At 38.7% G+C, this 19,411-nt stretch overlaps 1 protein-coding gene and 1 long non-coding RNA gene across 4 annotated transcripts in view; one reads left to right on the top strand and one right to left on the bottom strand.

The window, feature by feature from the left end:
• LOC115756671 overlaps positions 1 to 3,199 on the bottom strand; it is a 31,351-nt gene extending 28,152 nt beyond the window's left edge. Inside the window, exon 1 of the long non-coding RNA XR_004017239.2 lies at positions 2,933 to 3,199. This is a non-coding gene — a long non-coding RNA (uncharacterized LOC115756671). The remainder of the gene's footprint in view (positions 1 to 2,932) is intronic.
• LOC115756662 (histidinol dehydrogenase, chloroplastic-like) overlaps positions 1 to 5,668 on the top strand; it is a 71,873-nt gene extending 66,205 nt beyond the window's left edge. For 2 of the 3 annotated variants that reach the window (XM_048285582.1, XM_048285583.1), the window contains exons 12-14: positions 3,531 to 3,701; positions 4,171 to 4,261; positions 5,339 to 5,668. In XM_048285582.1, coding sequence (XP_048141539.1) covers positions 3,531 to 3,701; positions 4,171 to 4,261; positions 5,339 to 5,595 — 519 coding nt within the window. In that variant the 3' untranslated portion in view covers positions 5,596 to 5,668. Of the gene's footprint in view, positions 1 to 3,530; positions 3,702 to 4,170; positions 4,262 to 4,867; positions 4,996 to 5,338 lie in introns of those variants that run through there. The other variant, XM_048285585.1, reaches the window with a different exon arrangement.
• The last annotated feature ends 13,743 nt before the right edge of the window (positions 5,669 to 19,411 follow it).

The raw sequence follows: 19,411 nt of genomic DNA, 5'->3' as shown, positions 1-19,411 counted from the left end.
ATTTTGCCTTGCCTTCTTGTTTGGAAATGGGGTGGAAAAGTCTTCTAATCATTATTTGAAAATCTAGTAGGTTGGTGTTTGTTCCTCTTTAGATTTACTACTTTTAGAAGAGCAAATTAACAAACATCAAAGAAATGAGTATGTTGTTTGTCTCACTTTTGATCACTTTTTTAGATGTTGCAACAGTTGTAGATGATCCAGTCGCACGTAGCTTAAAACTTTCATTATAGGGTAATAACTAATAAGTCAAGGTCGTTTCATATTGCATCTTGGTAGAATGATCTGCTATGAAAAAATTTCTCAAGAGAATGAGTGTGAGGATATGTTCTCAAGGGGAGGAGTTAAATCCTCATGGAATTCAAAACACATCTTGTATTGGACTGATGTAGCAAAGTGGTTCCGACGGTTCGCCTAGCTGGATCTATCCAGGAAAGGAGAAAAAGATGAAAATGCTAATACAGAGGACAGGAGGAGGAAATGTCTGGCCCATGCTTTTTGTTTGGCAGAAACTTTCTATTGCTATCTGCACTTCCTTGATTCTAATTTGTCATGCCTGTGGCACGATTGTGTTTGTATGATCGGCTTGTTTCCTTGTTTCTTCCATGTGGCTTTCTTGTTTAATCTCTATGGCAATTGCATGTTTAACTTACTAAAGTGCGAGGGTAGAGATTGCTTTCCCTTTAGTCTTATCATTCAGTCCTTCCCAAACCTTATAATGGGAGAACAAAGAAGCACTCTACCTAGTATTTTAATGGGTTCCTGGGTGTCTTAAGATACCAGAAGGGTTTCTTTGCTTTCTTTGATTGTACAAATGGATGGATTTGTGGTACAAACTGCATTATGGATAAGTGTTCCAGCTTTGCTCTTTTCCTTTGGTTATGTATTTGTCTCTGTTAGTTTCCTGAGATAAGTACAGCTGTCTTATCTGCAGACTGGACTGAATTACTACGACGTGGTAAAACCTAGGTCTTTACAGCAATATTTCAGGATTTGAATGCAATAGACCCACCAGTGTGAAGCAATTTGTTTTGTTCCTTTCCAGAACTCTTTCATTCTATTCAAATAAGATCAATTAGATCCTTTTTTATAAACCATCATCAACTTTCAGAACTGATCCACCAAAATTCCAGCGTGCAAAACTATTTTCAGTCTTCGTGGGCACTTGTCTCGGTCCCAAAATGGTACTTCCACTCTTGATTTATGTCTGATCTTGTCGTTTTACATCAGAAAGGAAGCAAGGCATACTCAAAAATCAACTTCCAAGTGTGTGTTTTTCCTTGTATTATCGGATCTATTTTTGTTAGGGAGTTATTTGCTTTTCTCTAGAATTTTGTGCCGTAAATTCAAGTTCTTGCAATCAACGGCAGATGAGGGGGAGAAGTACACTACAAATGCCAAAAGTTGTGTATGGTGCTCACTTTGATGCAAAAAGTTTTAAAACGATCACTCAAAGTGCCAAAATCAAAGAAAACGATCACTTAAGTGTCAATTCCGTTATGCTTGGCGAGAAATCCTATATGGTTTTTTTTTATTAGTATCCGAGCCGACGTGACTTGTCGGAAATTCCACTTGAACTTCTAACCTAAAAAATAAACTTAAAAATTTTAAAAATAAATTCGAAATAAAAATAAGCTAAAAATTTTAGTAAAACAACCCTTGCTGCTGCCGGCTATGTCCGGCAGGGGTCACTGAGCCTCGGCCAACGGTCAGCGACTTTCGTCGACCCTGTGAGGTCTGCCTCGCCTAGCTACGGCGAGGCTTGACCTAGCACAGGGCTCACTCGCCAAGCCAAGCAGCTCCATGCTCGCTTTGTCATTGTCCCCAACAATTTCCTCGCTTCGAAACTCATCGCCTTCTACGCGAGATTGAGCCACCTCCGCAAAGCCTACAAGCTGTTCGATGAATTCCCCATAGGAATATCTTCTCTTGGAATGCTTTGCTCATTGGGCATACACTTCAGAGTAGATTCGCTGAACGCTGGCTAAGGCGAGCAAGGGTGGGGGTGGCCGGCGGGTGTCGCTGGGCCCCAACCGACCCTGGCGAGGGTGAGGCCTCGCCTAGTGGGCCATCATCGAGAACCTCTACGACTAGGTGTGGAAGCCGCAATCGATCTGCTGCTTGGCCACATCCACCAATGAATCAAGAGTCAGATTAGCATCATGTGTGGAATTGGACTTGATCGGAGAGACTCGGCTGTGCAAAGATCCGGCAGGGATTCATCCAGCCAACAATGCCAAGTCCCGACTTGGAGCTCAAAGGTGAGTTGGGGATGGAGCTCACAACACCATGCTTTGGGAATGACTCGCGAGGCTTCTCGGGCTTGGAGCTCTTGCTGTTGAGGGTTTTCGACTGGTTTGGGAGGCTGCTTGGGTTTCGACGCTGGAAGGCGGCACAGTGAAGGAGCGGCACCAGGAGGTGTGACGTTGGTTGCTGGTGCGTCAACCAGAGATAGGTTTCTGCTGGGGAGGGGGTAGAGGCATCGGGCTGAGTGGAGAGGCGAGTCATGGCTGAGCCGGTAGCGCCGAGTCATGAGCGCGTTCTCGGGCTGAGGGGATTGTCATTTTCTCGAAGATGACTAAAATAATAGTGAGGGTGGTCATAAAGTCGCAGTGAGTGGCCAAATTATCAGAAGACGGGCCAATGGTTGGCAAGCAAAGAAAAGGAAAACTGAGAAAGGGAAGTTTGAGTTTTCTGATAATTCAACTCGAGGAAATTCAGCTACTCCTGAACTAGGAAAGTGAGAAGGACACTAGCGTAAATTGTGTGTTCAAATGTTGTTCACGAGATTGAAATCATTTTCCAATGAAATCCAAACACCAGAGAACTTTTTGGTCACATATCACCAAACAAAGGTGGAAAATGATTTCCCAGAAGGCATTTTCTTTTATCATGGAGGTTTCCCCCAAAAAAATGCACCATTAGCTGGATATACTTTTGTTAGGGAGTTATTTGCATTTCTCTGGAACTTTGTGCCGTAAATTCAAATTTTTGCAATCAATGGCGGATCGAGTATTCTTAATTTCTTCAATTCATTGACTTGACGCTAGATGTTTCTAAAATCACTCCATGCTGTGTCAATTACTTTCAGCCATCATCTACTTGCGAATATACTCCTGAGATCTTTGCCCACACATGACGCACATGGTTTTTGTTTCTTACGTTCCCTGTTGATATTGTCTAATTTGTTGATACATTGCCCGTCATTGTCAGGCTGAACATGGTCCTGACAGTCAAGTTGCACTTACAAATATACTCCTGAGATCATTGCCCACACGACACACATGGTTTTTATTTGTTACGTTCCCTGTTGATATTGTCTAATTTTTCGATACATTACTCATCATTGTCGGGCTGAACATGGTCCTGACAGTCAAGTTGCTCTTTTCATGCTGTGTCAATTACTTTCAGCCATCATCTACTTACGAATATACTCCTGAGATCATTGCTCACACATGATGCACATGGTTTTTATTTGTTACGTTCCCTGTTCATATTGTCTAATTTGTCGATTCATTGTTCATCATTGTCAGGCTGAACATGGTCCTGACAGTCAAGTTGTTCTTGTCATAGCTGGAGATGGAGTGGATATACAGGGTATTGAGGAAGAAATAATCAAGCAGTGTGGGAGTCTTCCTCGGGGAGAGTTTGCTTCAAAAGCCCTGAGCCACAGCTTCACTGTGTTAGCTCGTGATATGGCTGAGGTTATGCCATTAACTAGAATGTCTTATTCTTTGCCTTTGCACAGAAGAATTTGAGACCTGAACATTGGGATTCTCTGATGTCCATGCTCTCTAAGTCAGATGTTTTCCCGAATATGAGTATAGTCTATTTGTATCCTTTGATACCGGAGGAAAGAACGTATGAACATTTGGGTGCTTCATAAGGTTGCATGCAACATACATACCTGTTGTGATTGCTAGACCTATTTATAGTTCTTTAAAGTCAAAAACAGATAGCATTTGTCTTATCTTAAGGAGTTTTCACCTCCTTTCTGCAAAAGATTGTCATATGTTGCTTCGCAACGTCATCCTTATGGGAGTTTAGTTGGAGCCATTTCTGTTTTCTTTTTCGATCTCAAATGTGCATTTCTTCTATTTTCATGTTTTTACTTATGCACCAATTCATGCATTGACTTGCTATTGGTGTTAACAGAGCCACTTATGTCTGCAGGCAGTTTCCTTCTCAAATTTGTATGCCCCAGAGCATCTGATCATCAATGTAAAGGATGCTGAGAAGTGGGAGAGCTTTATTGAGAATGCAGGTATAACTTGTGGATGGCAACATCACTGTGTTTGTAGCTATTTTCTTCGCCATATCATGTCTTGTAATGTGTTGCTCCTAATTGTGTTTTATGACTCGCTGTTATAAAGTCATCTTTCCGTGATAAAAGCTGACTGATATTTCCAATATAGCTTTGAGCTTACCCAAGTTTGGCTGGAACCCCCATTTAGTCTTTTGACTGTGTAAAGTGCCGGGGTCGGTTGCACTTCGAAATCAACTTGTTCCTTCCAAGTTGGATTTAGATACAAATTCACTACATTGAAGTCCAGTCTCACCTCATTTGAGTCGCTTTAGCCTTCCTCATTGTAGAATCTTTGGATTTGCGCAAAGTAGATATGTGAATGGCAAGCTCCTATTAATTGATTTACACAGTTTGTGCTTATTCATGAATATAACGTGTGTCATCATTATCTAAGTGGTTATTCTATTTTGGGTAATGGAGAACTTGCTGTTCTTTACGCCTGGGTTGAAGAATTCCTGTATCACTTGACTGACACATTTCCATGCATAATATAAGGAAAAATTACTGCTAGTTGGTATTTACAATGGGTATGGAAAATATCTAAACATATCCAAATTTGTCAAGGTAGGGAACCAATTGTGACTAAGGAGCTTGGGAGTCTTGAGAGTAAATTGATCAGGGGAGTAGTCAGCACTAAGGATGAGTATGCAGCTTTGGCTAGAAAAGAATATCTATGAAGCGTAGTGCCACGACTGCTGAAATTTTTTTAAGATTCAAGTATTTCTTTTTTGGAGCAAAGTTCTTTATTTTTGTCTTGCATTGGCTTATTAACTGGCCATCCCATGTTTACCGCTTAAAATCAGATCCTGAAGAATTGTTCAGGTATTTGGAAAGGGGGATCAGGGGATCAAATCTTCATTCCTCTCTTGTGCTAGTGCTATAGAGAGGATATTTGTGGCTGAGAAGGGTGCTAAATCAACAGCGTCGTATTTCACTGCCAGCATGTGCTAGCTCTTTTGTGATGAACAGTTATATCCCAAGGCATAGGAAGATAGAAGGAAAGTATTAAATGTTTATCTGGCCTTTATCATGCAGGCTCTGTTTCTTTAGGCCAGTGGACGCCAGCGAGCGTTGGAGACTATGCCAGCGGGACGAATCATGTCCTTCCGGCTTATGGGTATGCACGAATGTATGGCGGAGTGTCTCTCGACTCCTTTCAGAAGTACAAGACTGTTCAGTCTCTGACAGAGGAAGGGTTGAGAAGCCTGGGCCCATATTTGGCTGTTATGGCCGAAGTCGAGGGATTGGAAGCCCACGAGGGAGCTGTTATCCGTAAGCTTAAGGACATTTAAGCGAATTAAGCTTCAAATGTCCGGTGAGTTGGATGTCCTTCTCTCGTCTCTCTTTGAAGTTCGCTCTAATTGGAAACTAGGGGTGTCAGAACTGAACCAAAAACCGAACTGAACTAAAACACATTTTCAGTTTAGTTTAGTTCGGTTTTTGGTTCAGTTAATAAAAAAACCAAAATTTTCTTCTCAGTTCAGATATTTGGGTTCAGTTATGGATCGGTTCAGTTACTGAATTGCTTATCGTCTGTAAACTCAGACCTTGTTCAAAAACCAGAGAGGCAGAGACCTCGACTCCCTCCCTCCCTCTCCTCTCTCTCTCTTGCCAACGAGCAATAAGTGAGAAGGGCTTGAAGTGCGAACTGTAATGTACCGTTCATAATTAAGTTATAGTTTCAGTTAATTAACACAAGCAGAATATTTACATAATATTAAAAACACTTCGTACATTATATGTTCAAATATTACAAGTTCTTACTAAGCCATATTAAAACGTATATATTCAAGGCATACAGGGAAAGGTTAGCTTAACTGGGGAGGATACACAAAAAGGGCCTAATCCCTCCTACCAGGCTAATATGACAAAATTTGATCTGATACTATGGACACTAACCCTATATGCCCAAAAGGAAAATACATGCAACCTACGCCTCAACCACCTCTCCAAGTTAGCCCTCAGGTCTGTCACTGTCATCTCCATCACCACTGCCTTTGTTCTCGCCATCGTTGATGGTCAAGGGCCCTTAAAGCCGATCGCCTTATTGGAAATATCATGCAAAAAATCGAAAAGCAACAACTAGTAAACTATCCATAGTGACACAAATGACAGTCGTGCATCTAACAAATACAGTAATGGAATGGGGAAAAACGACATCGTCTTGCCATGAACTAATCTGGTAGGGCATCCCATAGAAATGGTTGAGGGGTACATCCATAACTAGTTATGTGAAATATTTCAACAACAAGAATGAGCCAAAGCCCAACAAATAAAGCATCTAAAAATTACAAAATACGATTTAAATATTACCTGGCATAAATTTATTTAAAACATGCATTCTTAGGGGATCATATTAAAAGAAACACAATTAGTAATTTGCTCAATATCTTTTCGATTTATCCCAAAAAAATTATTTATTAACATTACAACGACTCTCGGGGTTTGAGCCCCTGTTGTTTTCGGACCCACTTCATTCCCATACCACCACGCCGAGAGTGTCGGATAACAATATTTCCTTCTATTTATTAGCCTGACACATAATATTAAATTCATTTGAATATTATTCAACAAGATCGTGTCAAACAAACAAGTGATTCGCAATATGCATAAAATTCACACTAGATGAATATGCTATGCACTTACAATAATGTAATTAATTCATTTTTTTCACTTTATTTCAGTTCGAATCTCACAAATTCACTTGTCAAGATCCCAAGGATTCCTCCCCTACATCTACGCATGGCGCTACCAAGCTTTCCACACTTGGACATCTCCACTCTGAAGGCTTCCCCGATCACACAGCAGAGCCTTCCCTTATACACGAAGGGACGTCCCAAATACCTGGAGCTCCAAGGCATTCTAGCCGTTGGAAAAGTTTTCAAGTCTTTTACATCTCTACCCTCATGCACACACATTTTTATATGTCATGTCATATGATTATGCTACACATAATTCGGTTAGATCATTACCATTCAACAATCATTACGGTATTGCACATATGAATTTTGTATAAGGTTCTACATGAGGTTTAATTCCATCCAAAGTGTCATACCATGGCAGATTTGCACCTTAGCATTAGTGTTGATCAAAGTATCAATCAAATTAATAACATTATCAATCCTCATAGAATTATAGTTCCCCTCAGTGCGGTTAATTTCCCTTCAAGGCCTTTGAACACTATACCCACGAGTTAAAGAGTTTCACTCAAATTTCGTGACTTGCTCAGTCAGGATCAGTTTTACACACCGTTCGGATTTTCCACCTTTACCCCTGTAATTCAACTCCAAAAATTATCAAATTTTAATATGTTGTATATCAGACCCAGTTCTACAACTTTCGTGACCAGTGATCAAATTGATTGTTTATACATTTTTCATAAAAATTCGTAGAAGCAGCACCAGAATTTAGTCCCAGAACAGGATACAGTTCGATAAAAGAGTGGCCTTAATCTCAACTTAGATTGTCCAAAAAATTCCCAATTTAATATAGGTTATAGCTTAAGGGGTTAGCTCCAATTTTCATTTTTAGTCTCAAAATTGTACGCGTCTACAAAAAAAAAAAAAAAAAAGATACAAAAAAATTTAACTTCAAAGATCAAGTCAGAAACAGAATGGTACATACAGATCCATAGGAATATAAAATAGAAAGAACTAACCATTTGTGTTCCAAAAATTCTTGATTTAATATATGTTGTAGCTGGGAGTATTAGAATTGATTTTCACTTCTTCATATAAGTCATTTGGAGCTCATAGAAAGTGGTATAACAATGACAAAGACCAAAGGTCAGAATAGATTCAGGTCTGCCACAGACTTAAAACATGAACATGCAAGACTATTTGACCCACTAGATGAACTTCAAAAATTGTCAAATAATTATATGTTGAGGTTTAGGATGTCAGTGTCATATTTCATATTTGGCCCTCGGACATCTAAAGCTCGCAAAAGGGCGATATGAAAATAGAATGAATAAAAGGTCAAGGAAGGTTCAATTTAAACACAGATTGAGGACGTGGACAAGTGAGGCGTTTTGGCTAACCATATAGACTCCGAAAATTCCCAAAAAAATATATGACATAGCTCAGAGTGTTGGTTTCATTTACTATGTTTCAGCTCAGGCCTTTGAAGTTCATGGAAGAAGATATAAAAATAGAAAGAGTCGGGGGTCGGTTTAGGACTTAATTCTAGGACAGTTTTCACAATCAACATGCAAGGCCATTTCTCATCCACATTGTCATCAATTCTAACACAAGCAACACTATTACCATAACATGCATCAAATAAATCAATGTCTAACAATATAAAACCATATAGAGTAATAGATAAATGTTAAACTTGCCTAGACTTCAAGATTACCTCAAGAACAAGCCTTCCTCCTTGAAATTCTTGAGAGTGTTTTCACAAAGTAAAATTTTGAGGTTTCAAGAGAGAGAGAGAGAGAATTCGGCCAAAGGGGTGTTGACACCTAAATTTTGATTTTTAGAAATTTATTTATTTACTTCATAAAATGGGAATTAATCGTAATTCTCGCAAAAAATAATCCTCATGCATTGCATTTTATTTTTGTTAGTCGCATCATCTGCATTTAGGGTCATAGGTGAATCAATTGAGTTTGACTTGACAGGCGGCCGAACCGGACTCAATCTAAGATTTTTAATTGAACCTACAGGGTGTGCCGAATGAACCTATTTCTTGAGCACAATTCTATTCGTTCAAGCTTGTTTTAATAATTAAGGCTTTCAATTAAATGTTCGTTATTTAGAAAAAGCCTTAGTTTGAGCTTGAGAATTCAAGACAAGCCCATAATTTAGTTAGAAAATCCGACTGGAAGCTGGTTCATGAAGGAGCCGAAATTTTTAATGGGTATAAACCTCAAATCCAGTTCAATTCAGCCCTTATGATTATATAAGGCTTCAGTTGATTAGCCATTTGATTAATCTGAGCTCTAAAGCATTGTCACAAGCCCACGTAGATATGAGGATTTCGCCCATTATCCACTCATCATCCCTTGGCAGAAATATATCTAGGAGAGTTGGGCTTCTCAAAATTCAAACTAAATTAAGAGTTTAATTAGCTTGGAATTCTTATCTTAACTAAGAGCTTTTTTGATGTGGGAATTCATAATCCAATGGCTAATAACAACTCCTACGATAGCTAGGATTGCTCATCTAATGGCCCTCAAGAAGTCCTACTTCTACTAGGAATAGTCGTGCCTAGATCTATATAAACGAGGGCTCACTCGCGTTCGGGGGATTCGGCATCCATTATAATTTTCGGCACTTGAGAGCTAAAGGAAGGTTCCAAAAGTTTGATTCTCTCAGCCGTTCGTGATAGTCTTCAACTAGCGGAGTCTTGATCGTGCATGATCAAGCTTCATCGTCCACCGCCGAAGGTCGTTCGTCCCCCTACGGAACTCCACTGTTCAGCATTGTCGACCTCCATTATCTTTGCCCCAGAGCTTTGGTTTTTCGCTGCCTATTCATTCTTGAACAGCCACAGATCCGTAAAGAGCAGTCCCCTGAGCTAGCTGCTATCCTGACGAGTTGTAGTTGCTGTTCAGCCCCCCTTTCCCTTGCGTCATTGATCTAGCACTATTTCAGGTTTATTTGATTTGATTTTTTATCAATATTCAGTCACCAACTCGAGTGCTATTTGGCGTTATAGTCCCTGAGAACTAGAGCTCCCACTCGTTCAAAGAAGAGATGATTTTGGACGTGATTTCAAAGCTGCGAGTGTGCTGGAGTTTTTGCTTAAAAATGTACTTTTTCTCAATTTTTGATTGTAATTCAACGCTCGTTTAATTGATAACTTGCCTAGGTATTTGCCATCATATGTTGATTTGCAATTGAAAGTAAAATCTTTGCTCGAAGCCGAAACTTGTCTTAGGACGCATAAAAATTCTGATCATGAATGAGTTTACGTTTGATGCTCATCTTTGAATTGGTTGGATGCTTGCATGTGTTAGGGAAAGTGATTTTAATTCAAGTGGAACTTGTCCGTCCTTAATTACACCCTATCACCTATTCACCCCCCTCTAGGTGAAATCACTAGCCATCACAATTGGTATCGGAGCAAGGTTGCTCATATTTTGTGAAGTGTTTTTACTTCTGAGCTAACGATCTTTATGGCTAGCAATTTCTCTCCTTCTTGGATCGAAGGTGGAAGCAACAATAGGCCACCATACTTTGAAGGAAAAGATTATACCGACTAGCGGAATAAATTTAAAGCATTTCTCGGATGCCGGGATCCTCAAATCCGGGATGTCGTACAAAGAAGAGTAAATCCAACGACAGAGATTACAAGCGTAGGGGATAACACGACGGCTGATTTAACTGCAACATAGATAACCAAGAGAGATGCTCTTGATGCAAAAGCCATTTATTCATTTTACAGTGCATTATCTCCTACTGAATATAGACGTATTGTAGATTGCTCCTCATCGAAAGAAATATGGGATAAGCTTCACGTCACCTATGAAGGAACAAACAAAGTAAATGAGACAAAAGTCAACTTTCTACTCGGACAATATGAAGCATTCAAAATGAAGCCTGAAGAGACAGTGAAAGAAATGTTTGACAGGTTCACTGAAATAGTGAATGGTCTCACATATCACGGGCAACCGGTTTCTAGACCGATGAGAATCAACAAGCTACTCTGAGCTCTTACAAAGGAATGGGACAACGTTAAAACTTCCATTCGAGAGACTCAAAGAATATCTCTCTTGTCAATAGATGAGCTCATTGGAACTCTTCAATCTTATGAAGAAGAAAGAATCAATGATGAAAACACAACTAGAGGTAAGAAGTCAATTATCTTAAAATCTAATGTTGATTCGGACGTTTTAGATTCTGAAGTCGAAGATGATGAAGAGCTAGCGCTCATGGTCAAAAGATACGGACGAATGGCTAAACAAGGTAGGAACTTCAAAGACAGAAAGGATCTCAGACGATTCAATCGTAGAAGATCATTTGAGACAAAAAATGAAGGACAAGAAGTCATCTGTTTCAAATGTAAGAAAAGAGGCCACATCAAACCCAATTGCCCTCTATTAAAGAAGAAAGCCAAGGATGAGAAATCCAAGAAAGCATTGAAAGCAGAAACTTGGAGCGACACCGAATGTGAAAGTGATGAAGAATACGCAAATGTCTGTCTAATGGCGGACTCGGATGATGATCTTGAGGTAACTCATCCAAACATCTCTCTTGAAGTATCAATGTATATAGATGAGCTGTGTTTAGAATACAAAACTACTCACTGTGTTTAGAATACAAAACTACTCTTAAAAGACTTTCCGAATTGAAAAAGGAAGTAGCTATTTTTAAACAAAAAGATATTTCACAAAAAGATAAAATCAGCTTTCTCGAAAGGGAATTTTATCAACTAAAAGAGAAATCCAACTCTATATCGTGTGAAAATTCACAATTGAAATCAAGAGTGGAAACTCTCGACAAGGAAAACGATTTCTTGAAAAAGGAAAGAAATTCTTTTGAAAATGAAAACATTTCTCCGAAAAAGGAAAAAGGTCTTTTCGAAAAAGAGAATTTTATTTTGAAAAAGGAAGTTTTGGAGATACACAAAAAATTCTCATCGGGTTCAAAAACTTTATAACATATACTTTCCATACAAGTTCCCTACTACAATAAGTCGGGACTTGGTTTTCAAAAGGAAAGTGATGAGAAAAATTATTTTCCTACAAGAAAAGAAAGACTTAAGCAGCGACCTTCTAAAGGTGCATACGTAAGTCACTTTAGGAAACAATTTGTAAGATTCGAAGATCAACGTCTCTCGGGATGTTCAAATTGTGGTGATCCGAAACATTCCAGGAGCCACTGCTCAAAGATCAATCGATCAACACGAAACATTCTTAAATACACTTCTACGGCTAACCTCAAAGGACCCAAACAAATTTGGGTATCAAAGAAAAAGTGAGTATCTTTGATCATTGCAGGTACCAAACAAAAGAAAAAACAAATGGTACCTTGATAGCGGTTGCTCTAGACACATGACTAATGACTCATCCATGTTCATTGAATTTGAAAAACTTGATGGAGGAAACGTTTCCTTTGGAGGCAACAGCAAAAGGAACGATTGCGGTAAAGGAACAATGAAGATTGGCAATCTACTTATCAAAGATGTTTAATTAGTCAATGGTTTGAACTTTAATCTTGTTAGTATTAGCCAATTATGCAATATTGGATACAAAGTTTCTTTTGCAGAAAACAAGTGCTCAGGTACAAGCCAAGACAACAAGTTATCATTTACTAGACGAAGATATGGCAACATGTACCTTCCGGACACATCGTCCGAGAATGAAAAATGTCTTTTATCCGTGAAAGACGATCCAGAACTATGGCACAGGAAGCTGGGACATATAAGCTTCAAGCAAATCAACAAACTTTCCAAAAAGAGGCTGGTGAGAGGACTTCCAAATGCCAGATTCGAAAAGACAAAACTTTGCGAAGCATGCACACTTGGAAAGCAAGTAAGAAATTCCTACAAACCCATAAATGAAGTCATCACTACCCATGCTCTGCAACTGTTGCACATAGATATCTTCGGATCTACTCGAACACGTAGTATTGGAGGTAAAAAGTATTGACTTGTTATTATAAATGACTATACTAGATTCACATGGGTATTCTTTTTTACTCACAAGAGTGATGCATTCTCATTCTTTAAAACCTTTTCTAAGAAAGTTCAAAATGAAAAAGGTTATTCTATTACAAGCATCAAAACTGATCATGGATGAGAATTTAAAAATCACTACTTTGCTGAATTCCGTGATCAAAATGGTTTTCAACACAATTTTTCTTCTCCATATACTCCTCAACAAAATGGAGTTGTTGAAAGGAAAAATAGATCATTGCAAGAACTAGCACAAACTTTTTTAATTGAAAGCAAAGCTCCACCTCATTTACGGGCTGAAGTCGTTTCAACTGTCTGTTGTATTATCAATCGTGTTTTCCTCGGACCATTGATTGAGAAAACTCCCTATGAACTCTACAAGGGAAGGAAGCCAAATATTTCTTACTTTCATGTATTTGGATGCAACTGTTATATTCTTAAGAATGCAAGTGATATGACTAGTAAGTTTGATGAGAGATCGAGTGAAGGTGTATTCTTGGGATACTCCACAACAAGTACAAGATATCGAGTCTTCAACAAGAACTCTCAAACAATCGAGGAATCAATGAATGTGAAATTTGAAAAAGAGCGGATTACTCAAACAATGGATTCCCAAGAATCAACAAGATCCGAAAATTAGAACTCATCATCCGAGAAGGAAAAACCATCATCCCAAGAAGCAGAACCGGAAGAAACCTCTTAGAACATGGAAAATACTCCGCAAAGTACATCATCCGAAGGTTTAAATGACGAAGATCTCACCGAGACCGAACGTGACAAATCAAATAGGAGCTGGAAATATAGATCCAATCACCTCGCAAATCAGGTCATTGGAAATATAGATGAAGTAGTCGGGACCGGATCCAGACTCAAGGATACGATAAATGTCTTTGCTCTAGTTTCTGAAGTTGAACCCAAAAGAATCGAAGAAGCTCTTGAAGATGAAAGCTGGATCGAAGCTATGCAACAAGAGTTACTACAATTCAGACTGAATGAAGTTTGGGAACTTGTACCCGAACTAAAAAATCATCCTGTTATTGGAACCAAATGGGTCTTCCGAAATAAGTTGGATGACAAAGGAAAAGTGATCGGGAGCAAAGCAAGGCTCGTTGCAAAAGGCTACTCACGGGAAGAAGGGATTGATTACGATGAAACCTAAGCACCGGTAGCAAGACCGGAGTTTATCAGATTGCTACTTGCTTACACTTACTATCATGACTTCAAGTTGTACCGGATGGATGTTAAAAACGCATTTCTCAATGGATATATCAAGGAGGAAGTTTATGTCAAACAACCTCCAGGCTTTGAAGATCCAAAAAACTCGGATCATGTTTACAAGTTGAAGAAGGCTCTCTACGGACTGAAGTAAGCACCCCGAGCTTAGTATGAAAGGTTAAGTAATTTTCTTACTGAAAAAGGCTTCGAAAAAGGTACAGACGATACAACTCTATTTATTAGAAGGGAAGGTAAAGACATTCTGCTTATCCAAATATATGTTGATGATATTATATTTGGCTCATCTAACCAACATCTTTGTATGATGGGAGAACTCAAATTCTTCCTAGGACTTCAAGTAAATCGGACTAATCGGGGCACATTCATATATCAAGAAAAATATATCTTGGAACTAGTGAAGAAGTTTGGTCAAAATAATTGCAAGAAAACTGAATCGCCAATGTCTACCTCATCCAAATTGGATAAGGATGAACAAGGCAAACGGGTTAATCATAAGCTATACGGGAGCATGATTGGTTCTTTGTTATACATTATTGCTTCTCGACCTAATATTATATTCGGTATATGCATGTGTGCGAGATTTCAATCTGATCCTAAAAAATCACATAGTCAGTTGTTAAAAGAATCATCAAGTATATAGGAACTAATCCAAACCTAGGATTATGGTATCCCAAAACATCAGATTTTGTATTACATGACTGTTCGGATGCTGATCTTGCAGGTTATAAGTTGGATAGAAAAAGTACTTCAAGCACATGTCAACTTCTAGGATTAATGCTGGTGTCTTGGTTCTCCAAGAAAGAGAACACCGTAACTTTATCAACTGCATAAGCCGAGTATGTAGCACTAGGAAGCATTTGCGCTCAAATCCTATGGATGAAGCAACAACCGAAGGACTTTGGTGTTGAAGCTCACAACGTGGAAATCAAATATGACAACACAAGTGCTATCAACCTCACAAAGAATCCAGTTCCGCACTCGCGAACTAAACATATCGAAATCAAGCATCATTTTATTCGTGATCATGTGCATAACCGTGATGTTAACATTCAATTTGTTGATTCTAAACATCAATTAGCTGATATATTCACTAAGGCACTTGACAAAAATACATTTGAGTACATTAGACAAGAATTGGGTATAACCATGATTCCCATTTGAGCTGAGATCTTGAGACAGGAGAAATTGCCTCGGAACCCGAAAATATAATCTAAAGACTTTCGGCGGCTTCAGAGCTTGAAAGCATCATCCGAAGGAACTTAAGGATCTCGGAACTTAGAGAATCATCTCAAGACAACATATTACGAGCAGATACGACAAAAGATTTGATCGTTCAAAATCTTGGCGCGTAAGTCGTTTTTATTTTTGGCAACAAATAAGGTACGTATCAACACAATCTTCCTAGATATTCGGCATATATTATGTGATTGTGCTGATTGCTCCGATTGAATATTTGATTGCCTTGATTGAGATTAAATTGATTGAGTTGAAATATTCTCAAAATATTTTCAAATTTTTTTTTTTTAAATCGCCTCATATACCCTAAAACTTTTCTACTCGCTCACTCTCACAAATCAATCTTGCGAAATCCAAAAACCCTAAATCTCCCAAAGCTCTACGATCAGAACCCCTCGATAACTCTCATTCCTCATGGCGCCCAAGAATCCTTCTACACAAAAATCTTCAACCGCTGGTTCTCGCCGCTCTAATCGTCCGGGATACAGAGGACAGAGAGCATCCGGCAATTTCGACCTCACCACTTAGCCAAGCGAAGCCGAACAGCGAGCACGTAGATTGATCGCTCATATGGCAGAGTTTTCGCAAACAGGAGTGACAGAGGAGAAACGCAAGAAGATTCAACAACGAATCTCCTCCACGGTAATCCGAACTCTCGAAGAAACCGCTAGTTTGCATGTTGATAAAAGGATAAAGCTAGCTAGGGGTTTATTGAATGTCATTAAAGGAATGCGGATTGATGGTAGATCTGAAAATAACATTCTCGAATTTGTGAAAATGAATGGGTTTTTTAATGAAGAAGAGATGTTTAAATTCTCCGAGATGCTCACTCAAACAGAAATAGGGTTAGCTACCGGAGTAGGAACCGAGCTACGGAAGAGTAGTCCCTCTAGAAAGGGAACAGAAAAGGTTGGAGAACCAGTAGAGATTGAGCGAGGAAGTGCTCAAAAGGAGGATGTAAAAGAGGAAGAAATTTACGTGATTGAACATATGAGGGATGATGATAATGAACTGATTTATTCCTTCTTTAAGTCCGTACCAATGAAATTTTTGGCTGATGAAGAAGAGGCGGATAGGCAGTTCGGATCGAAAGAACATTAACGGTGCTACAAGACACTACTTGCTAGAGGAGTCATGCTTAACAGGCCCGTTGATTCGAGACTTTTTGAAAGGAATGGTCTGCAAATCCTTTATCCCCTCACCAACCTACAGCTTCACAACTTCCGCTCCTTATCTACTCCAACTTACACTGAACCGATCGCCTATTTCTACTCGAACTTTACAATGATCGATAGAAATGCAATTCGATTTTCCTACGAGGAGCAGAACATCATTTTGACTGCTGAAGACTTGGCGGACATTCTTCAGACCGAGCTGTTCAACTTTACCAAAATCCCCGTCTCGGATGAAGATGTCTACAAGGAGGCGTCTGGCAACCCCGATCTTTCAAGAGCTAACAAGCCACACGTTGAGCATCACTACTTCCCTTTGAGGACCATTATACCGCATAAGGTAGTTATCAACTGCCTAAGACCAAATGGTTCCTCAAAAACAGATGTCTCAAGGTATGAAGCAAAGCTTATCCGGGCCATTCTGAATGGAAAGCCCTTCTCTCCGCCTCACCTAATTTTTCTGCACATGAGGAGAGCGGTGAAGAAGAATAAGGGTCGGCTACCCTATGGATCTACGATAAGCAGAATTTTTGAGTACCTGCGGATAGTGGTACCTCCGGAACTCAGATCCATAGAGCTTCATCGGGGAAGTGTGGGCGAGACAATGCTCACAAAGATGGGTTACTGATTTGAGAATGGAAGCTAGAGGGATAGAAAGAAGAAAGTGATCCACATAGATCTTTCTTAGAAGGAGGCTTCTGTTGAAACTTCACAGAACAAATCTTTAGAACCATCCTCAGAATCCACTTGAAAGAGAAGAATCAAGATGATTGCTCACAAATCAACCAGACCTAACAGCAAAAGAAGAAAGCTTGCTAAGGTGCTGCTTGACAGAATTGAAAAGGAGCACATCTTGGACAGCTCAAGAACAAATGATACAGAGTTAGCGGAGCTGATCCAAACGATCGTTAGATCAACATATGAGGATGAGGCTGCCATTCAACTGGAACAACGGGCAAAAGAGAAAGAGGACACGGAAAAAGGATGAGATACAGCAAGAGAAGAAATACCATCTGTCCCGGAATAGGGAACAGAGACGGAGGGGCCACTTCCACAAGAAGGAACGTCCGAGAGGGAGCAACCTGAAACAGATACTAATACTGCTGAAATAGCAAATCTCCCGGATAGATCTGCTTCATCATCCGAGCACCCCGCAAGGACTCAGGGGGAGTCAACAAATGTAGGCACTCGGACGGATGAGACAGATAGTAGCTCATCCACTTTCAAAAGTACTTTTGAAAGTAAAAATTTTTACCAAACAGATTTACGCTTCGGAAGTTACATTCTTGAATGGATTTCTACTCTAGAAGCACTTTTGGAGCAAAAATTCACTTTCAGAAGTATTATCATGTGCCCCCTAAATGATTCCGATCCTAAAATTTCCCGATTCCGTTCCGGGAGCACATTTGGAGCAGCAAAAAAAAGAATAAAAGAAAGTTGATTCTTTGTTCCAGAATCACTTTTAATAAACAAGACCAATAAAGTGGGAAGGTTCTCACTTTGTTTCTTCTGCCGCCACTCATCCATCATTCGTTGTTGGCCGCCACCATCCACCAACCTCTGTCGGTCGCCAGAGAAAAAGGAAAAAAAATAAAAATAAAATAAAATAAATAATATCTATTGAAAATAAAAAAATAAAAAAATAAAAATTTTACATAACAATAAAAATATTTAAAATTAAAATTAATTTTTAAAATTTAATTTTTTTCTTTTTAGAGAAAACAACAAATAATTTTTAAAAAATAAAAAATAGTTTTTTGAAAAATATTAAGAAAATTTCTCTAGATTTGTATTGCATTCTTAACAAATTATAATAAATAAATAAGCCATGATTTGGATAAATATAGAAGTGTTTAAGTCATACGGGTCGGGTTGGGTATGTGTTTAGTTAAATATAAAAGTGTTTAAGTTTAAATTTGTGGCAAAAATTTAAGTGCAAATTGCCTATTGAGCTTATGTTCTTTCTTGAGGATATTGCCTATGTCGTTATACTCCACAAAATGAATAGACTAATTACGGATTATGAATGATTTGTATTCATTTAATTAGTTATGCTATATAGGTTGATTTTGTAATGACAAGACATAATTATTTGACTTAAATGAAAAAAATTGGAAAGAGAAATTGTTTTTGAGAATAGAAATTCTGTGCAGTTACCAAGCACATTTATGTTTTAGTAATAAAAATTGTATGCAGGTACCAAACGCGTTCTGATTCTCTAAAACTCGTCTAGGGAACAGAATCAGAAAAAATCAACTCTAATCATAATTGATTTTTTGGATCGAAATCGTTGCCGAACGCACCTCTAGAATAATAACCTGTGGAAAATTTTAAATAAGGGCCAAAAAAGAACTCATTTTCTCAAATAAGCCCCCGAAGTGGTTATATCAATCTCAAACAAAGATGACCTCACCAGTAGAAGGGCATTTTTGTTCTTTACTTTTTTCCTTTTTTTCTTTTTCTATTTTTTCTTTTTCTTTTCTTTTCCTTTCCCTTTCCTTTTTCTCTTTCTTTTCCTTTTTCCTCTTCCCTTCACCGGCCATGCACGAGGCCCAACGATGGTCGGGGAAGGGAAGAGGTAAACGGAAAAAAAAAAGTAAAGAAAAAAATCAATAAATTAAAAAAATACACTTGGATTTTCTTACTAAAATTCTCGTTCTCCGACGGACGGAATAGTCATATGCTCATTAGCTGACCAAAGTTCTTTTTTGAGACTATTTGTCTACTTCACGCCCTTGTTTGATTCGATTTAGCCATTTCAAGTTCTTATTTTAAACAAGGTCCACTTCGGGTTTTTATTTGAAATATTCGTAAACCCCCACTTGGACGTTGGACGAAA

The sequence above is a fragment of the Rhodamnia argentea genome, chromosome 9 (genome assembly GCF_020921035.1).
Source record: "Rhodamnia argentea isolate NSW1041297 chromosome 9, ASM2092103v1, whole genome shotgun sequence".
Lineage (NCBI taxonomy): Eukaryota > Viridiplantae > Streptophyta > Magnoliopsida > Myrtales > Myrtaceae > Rhodamnia > Rhodamnia argentea.
Note: the sequence above shows the minus strand (reverse complement) of the source record. Positions and strands in the feature narration are given on the sequence as shown.